The sequence below is a fragment of the Episyrphus balteatus genome, chromosome 4, assembly GCF_945859705.1.
Source record: "Episyrphus balteatus chromosome 4, idEpiBalt1.1, whole genome shotgun sequence".
Lineage (NCBI taxonomy): Eukaryota > Metazoa > Arthropoda > Insecta > Diptera > Syrphidae > Episyrphus > Episyrphus balteatus.
The window spans coordinates 15,073,615-15,089,492 of NC_079137.1; the positions used below are offsets into that span (position 1 = coordinate 15,073,615).

Here is a 15,878-nt window from a genome sequence, read left to right on the forward strand (position 1 = left end):
CAATTCCTTTGATATTTTGGAAGGCATCCGGTCCGAGCTTTATTGAATGGAGTCTCTTATGGAACTGTGTTGTATTGTTGAAGAGAGTTACGGAAAATTGTTTTAAGTGCACTGTACTTTACGCACACTGTCTGGTAGTTGGCGTTTTATGTGTTAAGGATCCGCCAGTGGCTAGTGAATCAGTTGGAAGCGTTTCCTTAACCGTTGTCTGTGTGCGTGTGGATGGGTTTTGAACGTGTTTTGGAAAATGTTGGTAGCGGTCCTTTGATGTCTTCGGCTGTTTTCGATTGTCCAGTGCACAAGTGATGGCAATTTCCGGTGAGTCAATAGTAACATCAATTTCTTTATTCTCTAAATTAGTGTTTTTTTAGGCACTGTGACGATTTGTTCGACGACTCCTTGCAAACTGTCTACATTCAAACTTCTGTAGTTGTTTAATACTACATTACATAATCGATATATTCATAAAATTTGCAAAATCGAATAACATTTATAATCTTTTTTATACCACCCCATACTTAAGACTTACTGGAAATTATAAAGTGTTTTCTTTAAATAACGTTTTGTGTGTATGATTAACCAATTAAACCTGAAAGTACTTATACATTATCGACTCAAACTGACAAACCTGCTTCCATTATAGTCAACTAATCATAAAGCGGATTTTAAAATCCAAACACAATTTTCTTCTCTTGGTTTTTTTTTTTATACCAAGCATTTATAACCAGGATCGATGATGCTGCGTTTTGCGTACTATATACTTATCTACTTCAAGCCCATTAATTTATTTTACTTTCTTAAATTCTTTAAAAAGAATATTTTAGCTGAAATATTCTAAATATAAACAAAATAAAATAAAGAGGTGTGTCTTCTTACACTCGAACTGACTATATTAAGCAGGTACACACTACTACTTTAATAACACTATTCACATTTTGACATGCTAATTAAGAGATATGAAAGCTTCAAGTTCTTAATAGCAAAGTATTTAGCTATTGTATATTAAGATTAAGATTAATACTTCACATTTGGATTTATTAACAATGCAAATTAAATACAAATATATATGCAGACACCTTTATCACAAAGTAAAAGTATATTCTCCTACAGCATTTGCAATTGGTTGGTAACGCGGAAGAATTGTTTCAACATAACCTGTCAATTGATCATGGACGCATTTCCTTCCTGATATTATTTACTTATTAAACCTTTTTGTGTTGTCGTAAGATTCACGTTAATATATTAAAGTTTAAAGCGACCAAGACAAATTTACAAAAAATTGATTTAGTTTCATTGCAATAAATAACAATACAATTCATTGCCACATTACGACTTTTATAATGAATCAGGTTCATTATTTAATTGCTTTTTTATTTGGGTTTTTTTTTTTTATTCAAGTGTGAAGGTATAAACATTTATGAAGCAAATGTAATATTAAGACTCAGAGTTTGTTCACCCAATTTTCAATTTTCAACTACATTACACAAGTTGTTGAAATAAATTTGTTTTGATAAAATTCATTCATAATACAAATCGATTACTGAAACGTGCTGTAAAAGCTATCTATATTTTATATTTCATATATTAATGAGAAACTTCTTTTATAATCTTTGCTACTAATAAACCCAGTCTAAAAATTTGTATGTATTTATTTTAATTTATTTACGTTACTGAAAATCGTGTTTGGGGATTTTGAGACATTCACGTGTGGAGTTTATATTACAGATGCCTTTTTCATAAGAAGTATAAAGCTTTCGGTTATACCTCCACTCCCAAAATTTGGTGTGGGCTCTTAGACTTAGTTTCCTGTCTTCTTTATTAAATAAAAAATTAATAAAACCATTTCGACGCCATTCATTTAAACTCAAAACGGTCACTATGGCGTACGAGGAATATTTTTCTCTATGCAAAAAAAAATAATCAAAAAATTAATGAATCCGTTGACAGTTCCTGGCAATTTCTGATGATCTAGTTTTCAAAACAAAATTAAATAGCTGTTAAAAATATAAGGAAAAAAAGAAGCCAACAGTTTTGTGTGAACTTTAAAAGTCTGCAATAATTGGAGAAAAACTTGTAAGCATTAAATAAATTGAAAATACAATTTCGATTTGTAGCTATTTGAATTTATTTGTTTTTCTCCAGTGCAATTTGTAATTAAAAAAAAAAATAACTTAAGCCCAAATTTTAATGTTCAAAATAATACGGTATATGTATGAAAAAATCTAATTTGAAATAGTAAAAACTAAGGGTGTTTTTTTAATAGCCAGAACGACCGACTTGATTTTTTTACAGACGTGGTGGCATGGAATCATTAAATTTTGGGCAAATTAAACCACCTTTTTTTAACGCTTTTTGGCGAGAAATTTTTAGTTCGGGTCACTGGATGGGACAAAGAATCACAGAAATTTGCTGATCCCGAAGAGAGGTACTCACGAACTTCGATTTATGCTTAGGATCGTTTTTCTGTTGACAATTCCAGTTTAGTGGCATGTTGTGCTAGCATAATGGAAATATTCGATCTTTCAAAATGTCTGGATATGTCTTTAGGTACCTTGTTTCATTAATTTTGAAAATTGGATCAACGTTAAACTAGGAAAATTACCCATATCATGATGTTACCGCCTCCGTGTTTTACGTTTTGGTAAAGCGCAAGAAAAAAAGAATCAACGACCGATTAAGTGGACAGAATGAAGTGCTTGAAGAAAATTTGTTCAGCGGTTACGTAAGTCAAAAGCCTTTTACAAATTATGGCACTAAAGGCTTAGATCAAATTAGGAGAGTTCAGTCTGAAGGATTCCATACAGACAACAGACAATAAGACAACAGAATTCTCCGTGTTAGATAGGGAAAAGCTTGTTGAAAAATTAATGAAATGTTTGCTGAGGTACCGCAAGGTAGTGTTCTTGGTCCGATTTTGTAACTGAACCGGTTGTCTATAAAGAAAACACCATAATAGCTACATTTGCTCGCGATACTGCAATACATGCAGTATGGAGAAAAATATTGGCAATTATGAAATACATTGCTACTAATTAGGCTATTTCTGATGCATTTTTTTCTTCTTTAGATTCTCTTTATAGTAGTAGTAGGGTATGGCATTTACATTTTATGGTACATGCTTAGCTTATATTAAACCAAACTTTTTTTCAAGATGAGGTCTCAGCTTAATTAAAAGGAGGAAAAAAAAGGTTCAAGCGACGACTTAATTTATTGATTGTTGACTGAACTTATATAAAAATATTATAATTTTTAAGAACTGACATCATAAATCTTTAAGAGCCATACATAATAACACTTAGAAAAATGGAAATCAACAAAAAATAAATAAAAAACTACTGAGCCGCGTAAGCCTACCTCAGAGGTAAGCACTGAGTCATTAGATAGTAACTTATGTTTTTTTTTTTAATTTTCTTTAATTCTCTTTTGAGGCGACACGACGTACGAAGCCATTGAGTCTCCATCAATTCTAATATGAACAAATGATTGACTTCAATTAAATTAAAAAAAAAAAAACCTTTTGTTATATTTGTCATTGAAATCAATCAAATATTGGCTCTTTTTGCATGCAATTAACTACCAATAAATTATTTTTAAAGAGACTATGCCAAAATTATTGATTTAAACAGTTGCAATATTTTTAATTTGCATTGCTTTAAACAAAAGTATTAGTTCACTTTTGATAATGACACAATATTTTGCGTAATTAGTTTGGCAGAAAATCCATCTAGAGCTAGACTAGACTTTTTCTTTTGTAATGGTCAAAAACTAAGGTAAGGTTAAATTATTCTCGCTAACACATTTCGTTTGCAATGTGTCAATAAAAATGTAATAAAACGTATTATAAAGATTTTTGATCAAAATGTTAACAATTTTACTCTGATTTGTTGTACCCCTTTTTCTCAAAATTTGTTTCGGGAAGCTTCCATAAATATTTAATTAAAAAAAAAAAATGAATTTAAGTATCTATAAATTAAAGAACAAATTTATTCAGCGATAACTACATACTTTTATCAAATCTAGCCATATTTTTCTAACTGAAAGTTGTGTGAACACACAACGTAAACATAGCCATAAAATATAGGTATGAAAATTTGACTCAGTAAACAGATGGAGTTGCAAGCAGTTTTTCCGGTATGTCGTTGAATAAGTTGGCGTCTTAATTATTTTACTGAATTTAATTAAAGGGGTAAATTAGTTTTAATTTGATCAAAACATATTTAAATGATATTCCGTAAGCGTCAATTATGGAAAGTTTAAGATTGAAATTAGTTTAGACCGTAAAATTCAAAATTAAGTAAAAACATTCTTTAAAATTCTGATCTTCTTAAACATAGTAGCAGCCTAAGAGCAATGCAAATTCCCAGCTAAGGTGTACAAAAAGATTAGAAATTTCCGAATTTAAATAATTGTTCTATTGTAAGCTATAGGAAGTATACAAGTTCGATAAATGTTAAAAAAAAATGTATGCAAATATGGGATTATTGGAACCAAATGTGAAAATGTAGGCAAATAAACCAAATCAAGGGGCACGGTAGTGCCCAGCCAAGTTCTCTAGCAACTTTGGCACTACACCCTTATTTACAGGAAACAACTCAGGCCATTTTCGACCCCCCTCTAACTTCCACACCAAAGATGCTAGAAATTTCAAAACCAAACACCTCACAAAATTTCAGCCTCCTACGATGAGTAGTTTCTGAGATATAGGGCTTCAAAAATCGCAAAAACCGTAACTGACTCACTGACTCACTGACAGATCATCAAAATTATGGAGAACTTCCCGATATCGTAGAAACTTGAAATTTTACACGGTGATAGGACTTGTGGTGTATACAAAGGAAAAAATCGAAAATTTGAGATTTTCAATTCAGGGGGCGTGGCATCCGCCCATTTCCGCTGAATTTTCATCATATATTATAGAGCACTTCTGATTATCGTAGAATCTTGAAATTTGGTAGAATAGTAGAGCTGGTAGTTTATACAAAGGAAAAAATTTAAAACTTGAGAATTTCAGCCAGGGGGCGTGGCAACCGCCCATTCCCGCTGAATTTTCATAAATTATTATAGAGCACTTCTGACTGTCGTAGAATCTTGAAATTTGGTAGAATGGTGGTGCTGGTAGTTTACACAAAGGAAAAAATTTAAAATTTGAGAATTTCAGCCAGGGGGCGTGGCAACCGCCCATTCCCGCTGAATTTTCATCAAATATTATAGAGCACTTCTGTATGTCGTAGAATCTTGAAATTTGGTAGAATGGTGGAGCTGGTAGTTTACACAAAGGAAAAAATTTAAAATTTGAGAATTTCAGCCAGGGGGCGTGGCAACCGCCCATTCCCGCTGAATTTTCATCAAATATTATAGAGCACTTCTGTATTTCGTAGAATCTTGAAATTTGGTAGAATGGTGGAGCTGGTAGTTTACACAAAGGAAAAAATTTAAAGTTTGAGAATTTCAGGCAGGGGGCGTGGCAACCACCCATTTTCACTGAATTTTCATCAAATAAAGAGATTTAATATTCTACAGCCATACCTTGCAAAAAGTAGTGAAATCACAACAAAAACATTACTGTTAAAAAAGAGCCAAGTTCTCCTATGTTGAAATTATGCTGGCACAAAAAGTACTGAGATGTAAAAGTGTACCAAGTTCTAAAGTTTGGGTTCAAATTCGTATCAATAAAATTTTGATTGTTTACTTGGCAATTTTTGAAATAACTTTAAAAATCGATGGTTAAGAAAAATTGTCAAGAGAACAATCAAACACCTCACAAAATTTCAGCCTCCTACGATGAGTAGTTTCTGAGATATAGGGCTTCAAAAATCGCAAAAACCGTAACTGACTCACTGACTCACTGACAGATCATCAAAATTATGGAGAACTTCCCGATATCGTAGAAACTTGAAATTTTACACGGTGATAGGACTTGTGGTGTATACAAAGGAAAAAATCGAAAATTTGAGATTTTCAATTCAGGGGGCGTGGCATCCGCCCATTTCCGCTGAATTTTCATCATATATAATAGAGCACTTCTGATTATCGTAGAATCTTGAAATTTGGTAGAATAGTAGAGCTGGTAGTTTATACAAAGGAAAAAATTTAAAACTTGAGAATTTCAGCCAGGGGGCGTGGCAACCGCCCATTCCCGCTGAATTTTCATAAATTATTATAGAGCACTTCTGATTGTCGTAGAATCTTGAAATTTGGTAGAATGGTGGTGCTGGTAGTTTACACAAAGGAAAAAATTTAAAATTTGAGAATTTCAGCCAGGGGGCGTGGCAACCGCCCATTCCCGCTGAATTTTCATCAAATATTATAGAGCACTTCTGTATGTCGTAGAATCTTGAAATTTGGTAGAATGGTGGAGCTGGTAGTTTACACAAAGGAAAAAATTTAAAATTTGAGAATTTCAGCCAGGGGGCGTGGCAACCGCCCATTCCCGCTGAATTTTCATCAAAAATTATAGAGCACTTCTGTATTTCGTAGAATCTTGAAATTTGGTAGAATGGTGGAGCTGGTAGTTTACACAAAGGAAAAAATTTAAAGTTTAAGAATTTCAGGCAGGGGGCGTGGCAACCACCCATTTTCACTGAATTTTCATCAAATAAAGAGATTTAATATTCTACAGCCATACCTTGCAAAAAGTAGTGAAATCACAACAAAAACATTACTGTTAAAAAAAGAGCCAAGTTCTCCTATGTTGAAATTATGCTGGCACAAAAAGTACTGAGATGTAAAAGTGTACCAAGTTCTAAAGTTTGGGTTCAAATTCGTATCAATAAAATTTTGATTGTTTACTTGGCAATTTTTGAAATAACTTTAAAAATCGATGGTTAAGAAAAATTGTCAAGAGAACAATCAAAATTTTATTGATACGAATTTGAACCCAAACTTTAGAACTTGGTACACTTTTACATCTCAGTACTTTTTGTGCCAGCATAATTTCAACATAGGAGAACTTGGCTCTTTTTTTAACAGTAATGTTTTTGTTGTGATAAGTCTTTACCAGAAAATTTAAAATGAGGTAGTAGAAGGATGTAAAGATAGGTAGTATTAGCTCCTTTTTTAAAGTACTACATAATGTTTTTGCATTTTGACTATGTATGTTTTGAAGGATCCTTTAACTTTTATAATTATTTCTTTTTATTTTGACATTTACCAAATTCGTTATCATAAGAGTTTGGGACACAAATTGACAAAGGAAAAAGGATACGTGATTAGGACAGTGGATAAAACTGCGCAATCTCTTATTGTTGTCCTACTTCTTGACATTTCTTTGGCCTGAAATACATTTTGTTGTCTTCCAGTTTTCTTTGTTAGTAACAATTTTGCAATCATGAAGGATGTTTGTTTTTGTGTCTGAACTGAACAAAAAATTGTTGATGTCCTCTAATTGAAAACGTACAGAATCCATGAATAGAAAACCTTGGAAAAACTCCTGAGATACAATTTGTGAAAAACTAAGTTTAAAAGTTACACTTTTCTTTGAATAAGAAAGAGTCATTTATGTGAAAATAAAATGTTATAAAACATACTATTAATTTAAAACCTTTGAAGTTCAAACGAAATACATGTAATATTGTTGTTGTTGTGGTAAATTCGGAAGAAAAAAAAAAAACACCAAATGGGTGTGTATATCTACACCAGATAACTATTATCTGGGCTAAGTTGCCAATAAAGATATTGAGTGGTTTTTTTTGTGCGTGTTTGCCTGACGGTCACGTTGTAAATTTATTCAGATACTTTGAATAATCTTTAAATTTAAGTTTTTTTTACCATCAAAATAAAAGAAAAGATCTAGTCAAAGTGTAAGCAAAGATGTTATGAATTGATGAAGATTAATGAAAAGGGTTACAAGTAAGTAAGTTTTTTTTTCTATCATAACATATCTACATAGATTTCAATGATAATCATTGCAAATTTTTATTAATTTATTCATAATTTATTGACATCTACTGAGATGAAATTTTATTAATCTATCTTTGCATCCATTAATGGATGAAATATTGTTTGTTGACAGTTGGAAAATTTTTTTTTGAGAAATTTATATATGCGAGATGAAATATTGATGTCAAAGAAATATGTTATTGATTTAATTAATTTATCTCCAGATGGATGATGTGTGTTGTGTCAATTTGTTCGAGACTGTTGAATGACAATCTATTATTGGGCGTGGTTGTTTTCTTAAAAATGAATAATATTTTTTTTGTTCTTCTTCTATATTATAATGATCTCTTGTATATGTACTTTGCATCAGTGATGACTTTGACCTAATTTTTTTGCTACGGGTTGAACTGAATGTTTCCTCCTCTTGAAAGAGAAGAACAATGCGTATCCTTTAAATGATGCATTTTACAAGTGAAAGACAAGAAACAAATATGACAGATGAGTACCATAAACTCAAGAGTTTGTTTGAACAAAAAAAAAATATTTAATGAGAAGATTATATCGATTTAACTTTAGAGACTTTTAAATAATGCATGTTTAGTTGATTGTTCAGGTTCTTGAGAAATTTATAGTCGAAAAACTTTTTAAAAGAAGGAAGTTGACTCTTTACTTTTTTTTTGTTGAACTTTTAAATGATGTGTCTTAAACGGAGGAAATACGAGTACCTATATGTACAGAAGGACAAAACAAGAGAAACGTGGCAATAGTTCGATGTTGTATTTAATTTGACAGATGTTTCTTTACTTTAAGTTCCTGCATCACTTTCAAGATTTGTTTGAATTCTTGAACAATCTTTAATAGATATTTTCTTCAACAAACTTGTGCCTTCAGGCTTTTTAAGTTCGGATAGTGCATAGGGTTTCTCTGTCCAAACTGCATGGCATTGTGCCAAGTTTTCTTATTTAAGTACCAAGGTTTTTTAGGTCTTTTACTTGTGGTGACTTTGACTACATCTAATTCTGTTTCTTCAAGAATACTAACTCTGAAAATATTTCTTATAAAATTCATATACTTCTCATCGCAGTCGTTCTTAATCCAAAGCAGATCTTCATGAGGCGCTTCTCATTGGCTCAAATAATCTACCTTTCTAGTGGGTCTACGGAAAATTTAGCTAAAATTCTTCGACCACTGGAACAAAATTCTTGGAATTGAAATGAAAATTCTTGGAATAAAAATTCTTCGGCAACTCTCCATATTTGAGGAAAATTCGTCGAAAACAAAACACTAACCGCAGCCAGGGCTCTCCTCCGTGGTGCACCGGTGTCCATACTTCGGACACAAAGAGCTATTTATTTTTCCTGGTCCTTAATCATTAAAATTTGTTCAAGACAACAATTGCAAGAACTTTCCGGATTTCACTGTTGAGCGGTATATTCGTAAATTTGTCCTTACGCGGCTGTACTTTCAAATCATCTTGCAGCTTTTTAGTGTTTTGCTCGCCAATTGATTGATTTTGCTTAGCCAATGATTTAATAAATGACGCTTATCATTTATCTTAAGAAAAATAAGAAGGGAATGGAGTAGAAGCAAGGGGAAAGAAAATACGGCAATTTTTTATTTTCATACTTAAGACTTCAATGAAAGTGCTGTTAATAATTTTTTTGATGTCAAAATATTGTTCAATATGACCAAACTTGCTTTTCTGAAGTACTCAAGGCCAAGGCTGAATATTTCTAAACGAGACTTCCAAACTTGTCAGTGCGGCATCAACAGGTATGTTATACTGGCTTTAAGATACTTCAGGATACAATCTACGCCTTCTCTTCTATAGTGAAAAAGTCGTTTGTTGCACTCAAAAGTATTTTTCAAGGCCCAACTGAACTCATATAATAATTCTGAGTACGGCTTTCTTATATTTTTTCCTAGTTTTTTTCAATTTTTGCAATATATGTTCCAAAAAACTAAATAAATCTCAAAATTTCAGAAAACATTTTTGAATGTAACTTATTACTGACTTCATCTTTAAAACACCTACAACGGCTTCAAAAATATCTTCCTCGATGAGAATGGGAAGTTTACCGAACATCCACGAGTTGGAGCGAATCGAACGAAAGCTTGGAAGAGAGAGAGAAATAGCTCTTATCGAGCAAAGAGCAAGAGAACAAATCGATTTCAATCGAGAAAGAGATAGGGAAACATTTCCACCTCCACATCAGGTAAAAAAACGTTCTCACAAAAACTGGTTGTCCTTTAGAGGTTGAGCAAAAAGTTTCAACTTCATCGAAAGCTTTTGAAGTTATATCGTTTGATTGTATTGAAACTTTCTGTTCAATACTATTTGACGAGCAGTTTTTGTGAGAATGTTTGGATTTTTCTATTGCAGAACTCTGCCTTCAACCCTTATTTTGTGAATACAAAACACCATCGGCATTCATTGACGGCAAGAAATGTCCTACGAACTCGAAGTTCTGGTGGATCACACAACATCTGGGATGAACCTATGATTGAGGTAACTAACTGTTTGATGTCTTTTTATAAATTGTGTAACTCATGATTGTTATTATTATTTGTAGCGTCTTGCAGCCTACTCACCAATCTCCAGCCGATCACACAGAATTAATCCGATCACTCCGTATCAGGTGCAAGCCGCTCTTGCAGCTAGCAGACGTCGTGAATCAATAAATAGCTCCATTGGAGCTACTTCCATTCGGCGACTTATAACTCTAAACAGCCGTTGCTGTCGTCACAAGATACCAGCACACATTCAGTCCAAAGTCTGGAAGGACTTTACCTTCTTAACCATAGGACACGGCCTAATTTGTGCCATTTTGCTCCCACTCATCGGTCTTCAAAGCTCTAACTCAGTGTGGCATCATAGCGAGCAATGGGTCAATGTGGGTCCCAACATAGGCTCAATATTGCTGAGTATTTCTTTTATAATTTCAACGGGAATGTGCTTTTTCACAGCAAGACTTATTAAGAAAAAGGGCTTCGTTGTTCTGATTGCCTCCAGCTATATTGGAATGTGTTTGTTCCTCTTAGGACATCTCTGTTCATCAATTTACACCCTGCTTCCAGCTTACGTAATCCTGGGACTAACCTTGGGACCAGCGTGGGTTGGAAAAATAGCCTTGGTGGTGCATTTCGCCAGTAGACTGAGCTGTTCCCAGCATGATTGTGCCTTAACTGCTGCTGTGGATAATATCGATGATCACAAGATCTTTTGCAATCGAGAACAGAAAGTTCGACGATTTGCCAGATGGTTTCAAGCGTCTCAAGATATCGGCATTATAATTGGAGCTATTTTGGCATCTTTAGTATTGGCTTGCAGTTCGACAAATTGGGACTGTTTCAATTTTAGTTTTACTCCAAGTGAGGACTTAATTGCAACAACGACGACGACAGTTAAGACATTGACGCAGTTGAATAACACTACAGAAGCACTGCCTATTCCTGTGGTCTTAACTACCAACAATTTTTACTATCTGTTCGATGAGATGTACAATCATAATGAACATGGTGAAAGAATTTGTGGAGCAGATATGTGTCCTGTGTGGAATACATTAGATGATGATGATGACAACGATACAAAACCTTATTCGCATTTTGTTAGCGAAAAACGTATTGGAGGAGTTACGCTCATTTTAATTTATTTGGTGTTTGCAATTGGAGCTTTGTTGTTGACTTTGTTTGCTGGAAAGTTTGAATGCACATTACGAAGGACACGAGTTAAGGGCGTTACCGATACATTATTGTTTGCTGGACCAATGGCATATTTTATTGGTACTGAACAAGCATACATGCTGGGAGATTTTACAAGGGTAAGTTTGTCATCATGTATATTTGAATATAAGCTATTATTCTTCGGTACGTATTGTAATTGTACTTGTGAGCTTTTATCCTGCATATTAAGCTTTCCCAAGAGCGCATTTTTTATTGCTCAAATACTTTCTGAAAGGAGCACCGTGCAGTTAGAAGTGATATACGAATACAAGTACTTAGGTAATTGAGAACCACTTGAACAACAAACTTTTAAAAGCTTAGTTTGCTATCTTTGCTTGGTGTTTTTCGAACAAAAATATTGGTCATAGTGCCGAATTTCATGTCTTTGAAGCATTATGTTGTATTCTGCACATCAGTAGGACTAAAAACTGTACGAAACGGTGAAAAATTTCAAAGATACTATATTAAAAGAATCTTTCACTGATCCTCTGTGTTTCGTTTTCATTTTAATTTGGAATCAAAGGTTTACTTCAACATATTTAGCTACTTTGGAAATTGGAATGTCAATTAGCTTGGGAGGGGTAATCTTCTAAATTCTTTTTTTTTTTTGAACAGAAGGTACAGTATTTTTGTAGGGTAGGCTGCTCAAGACTATATTTCTTGAATTCCATAATATTTTTTATGTTTCTTGTTTCCTAAACTAGGTAAGGATTTTGATTGAGGGTAGAATATGTATAACACGTACTTTATTACCCTCAAAATACCAAACAATTAGACAAACTTAAAAAGCATTATGCTTGAAGCCTTTAAATAACATAGATATGTATATAACAATGTGGCCTTAACGCTGAACCAACCAATTTAACACAAGTACCAACATTCCATTAGAAGAATTTCTTCTTCTACATTCAGTTTCCGAAATGATTGACTACTATGCCTTATTATTGAAGTTTTCAATTATTTCCATTATTTGTTTATCAAAAGACGAAATATTCTTAATAAACAAAAAATGTTACACATACGCCTCAGTGACCGTCTTTAAACTTGAAAATTGATAAAAAATTTGCTAATACAATTTTTAAAACAAAATTATTTTCATAATAGTAGATGAAGTCTAAATCCTTATAGAATCTATTTCGACAAATTTTATTTTTATGATTAGCTACGAGTTCAATTTGATTTAATTTACATTTTGAATAAAAATTTAAAAATTATTCCTTATTTCGTGTTTAAAAATTTAAAAAGATCTATTTTTCTTTTATTTTAAAAATTGCCTTTTATTTTTTAACAATTAACAATTAAAAATTTAAAACTTATTTTTTGTTTTTCTAATTTCAGGCTTTTGTATCCTGTTCTCTTGGAATCAGCATGGTAGCTGGAGCCCTCATAGGCATGGGCTTAATGCAGGCTATAGTTTCATGCACATTAAGTCTTCTTTTGCGTTACACCAAACGCATTGTTATAATATGTAAGTAAATATGCAATAATGTATACTACATTTAATACCCTTTTCTGTTCTGTTACAGTTGCTGCATTCTTTTTCCATGCATGTCTACTCCTGGTTCTATCTCGATGGAAGCCCTCCAGCGATGATAGTGCTCTATTTTATGTTATAGCCGCAAGTTGGGGTGCTTGTAATGGCCTATGGGAAACACTTCTATTAGCCCTGGTAACACTTAATCACACAAATCATGTCACAGAAGTCATGGGTCCACTACAGGGTTTGAGATTTTTCGGACTAGGTGTTACTTTTGCTGCTCATGGATTCTTATGCGAGAATCCCAAAATACTTATTCTTGTCATCATCCTAGTAGTAAGTGTTCCGCCATATGCTATGTTGGAGATCCGTTTGGAAGCACAACGAAAAGCTCATATAGTTTCGTTATGACGAAGTGTTTTTAGTTAGTATACATTCAGAAGAAATACCACCAGAACTAACACCATGTAGAAAAAATGGATGAAATCATCTACTGCCACGAAGCTGAGCTAAATATTATTTTTTGTCAAAAATTGACAAATAAATACATCGTCCGGTTCATACGAGTTAAGGATTCAGAGTGCACTAAATCCTATCTCAAGCTGAAATCTATTCTACCAACTTAGTTCTAGTTGTAACTTATTATGATTTCCCGATCCCTATAAAAAAATATATGTATGTTGATGATAAGAAAATTGTACACGTTATTGAAGTATTACGGGATAAAAGAAAAGTTTATTAAATTAATTATAAGAAAAAATAAAATTTATAAATGTGTAATCCCAATAGTATGTACGTAAATGTATGTGTATTGTGTATGTATGATCAAATAATTTAAAATTGCTGGCAATATTGCATTGCCTGCAAAATTTTTATGCATGAAATTTTAAAAATTCATTGTATTGTATTGATGTCTTGAGAGAAACCTGGAAGCTGTACAAGTACATGTGCATAAACATCGACTCATAAATACTCGAGGTTCGAGTAAAAAAAAAAAGTTGGCTATATTTAAGTAATGTTTAAAAATTAAGTCGCCACTTTAGTTTCAATGCTGAGAAAAAGTGCGTTAAACTGTTTGTTTAAATATTTATACTTTTGTTACTCTTCATTTTTGAAAGTGAGAAAATAAAGTTTAAAACACAACAAAAAAAAAATCAATGGTTAATTGTTAAAATTTTGTCTATGCTTCATCAAACTACATAAATATAATCAATTTTTTTTTCAGCCGCGGCTGTAAGAAGCATACCGTGTCCGTGATGCCTTTGATGTTTTTTGACGTCAAATATTATTTATACCGCAATTTCTGAACGAAAAGTGATGAAATTTGGTACACTTCTGAAGGATATAAGAAAAGGAAAAAATCTGCCAAATTTTTTTACTCAAAATGGCGGCTTCAAAATTGTGGACAGAATAAGCTTTTTAAATATAATTTTTCTTTTTTCAAAACAGTATATAGGTTAAAAATTTAGCTCATTCGATATCAAAGAGTTATTCGATCCGGTACTAAGTTCCAACTGTTTATATTCAATGGCGAAAATTTAAACATTATGAAAAAAAAAGTCCAAAAAGTCGCAAATTAGGAAAAAATACTTTAACACATTTTTTTAAAAGTAAGTATTAAAATCATGAAATAATCAAAATAACAATATTGAATATTCAATAAAATTGAATAGTTAATTTTTTTAACAAAAATGTAATTTTCTCCTAATATAATATACTAAATACCAATTCAAAGTCAAGAAACATCTTTGTATTCATGTTTCGAAGACAAAAACTAATCTTGAAGTTCTTGTACTTCAAAAACATGACGCCATAGATTTTTTTGGCTTGGATTCGAATTTAGAATATAGTATATTTTAGTTCAAAGAAAAATTAAATACTCGGTTTTGTTAAACCTTGTAATTTTTATTACTTCATGTTTTTTAATTTTACTTTAAAACAGTCGGCAACAATGAACACCATTTTATCAAGGAAAATAAATAGCGAAGTTATCAGCTTTTTGGACTTTGTTTTCAAAATTTTTGCCATTGAATATGAAGTTATATCTGAATCCAAGATCGAACACCATATTGAAATCAATTAAGCTAAATTTTAAACTTATAAACTGTTTTTAAAAAGAAAACGAAAAACTTTATACTATATACTTAAAAGATCCTTTTCTAATTTTAATATCACATTAATGTTTACTTAATTATTTTTCGATTTCGTGGGACTCTTGAAAACAAATTCATCATCTTTATCTAACTCAGTCATTTCAAGGGAAAGAGTATTGAGGAAGGTATTTCCCAGAGATACCCAGAAGGAGATGATAAACTTCTGACGTCATACTGGTTTGCCTAAAAGCTTGAACTGATACTTCTGGCTTAGTATGCGTGAAAAGGTTGAGGCTTTTGGGTAAGTATGCGTGAAAAGTCACATATGTATGCGTAAAAACACTGTGGTTATACTATCTCACATTTATTTACAGACACAAAAGTACAACAACACGAAATAAACAAATGGGTTTTGGGGGGTAAAACGTACGAAAGTTTCCGATCTCCTTCTGGGTATCTGATAAACTTTGTCTATCTTATTTCAGCCCGGCTATCCCTCTCTGGCAGGAGCATTTCCGACTTACACTTTTCGGTTTAATTATAAAACGAATAACACACAAACGCACGAATTTCTTTCATAAGTTATATTTTTTAGCCAAGTTAATGGTAGAATCTACGAAATATATTTATATAAAATATTGTTACTATCTTGAAATCAATCAACTCACTAAAATTATTACAAAATAAACAATTGGATAGAGATGAAA

The 15,878-nt window shown here is 32.3% G+C and overlaps 1 protein-coding gene across 1 annotated transcript; it reads left to right on the top strand.

Moving 5' to 3' along the window:
- Positions 1 to 7,320: 7,320 nt before the first annotated feature.
- LOC129919526 (uncharacterized) lies at positions 7,321 to 14,163 on the top strand. Its single transcript, XM_056000433.1, has 6 exons — positions 7,321 to 7,848; positions 9,863 to 10,094; positions 10,262 to 10,387; positions 10,452 to 11,699; positions 12,940 to 13,069; positions 13,128 to 14,163. Exons 2-6 carry the CDS (start codon positions 9,939 to 9,941, stop codon positions 13,487 to 13,489), a joined length of 2,022 nt encoding a protein of 673 aa, XP_055856408.1. The 5' UTR covers positions 7,321 to 7,848; positions 9,863 to 9,938; the 3' UTR covers positions 13,490 to 14,163.
- Positions 14,164 to 15,878: the final 1,715 nt, after the last annotated feature.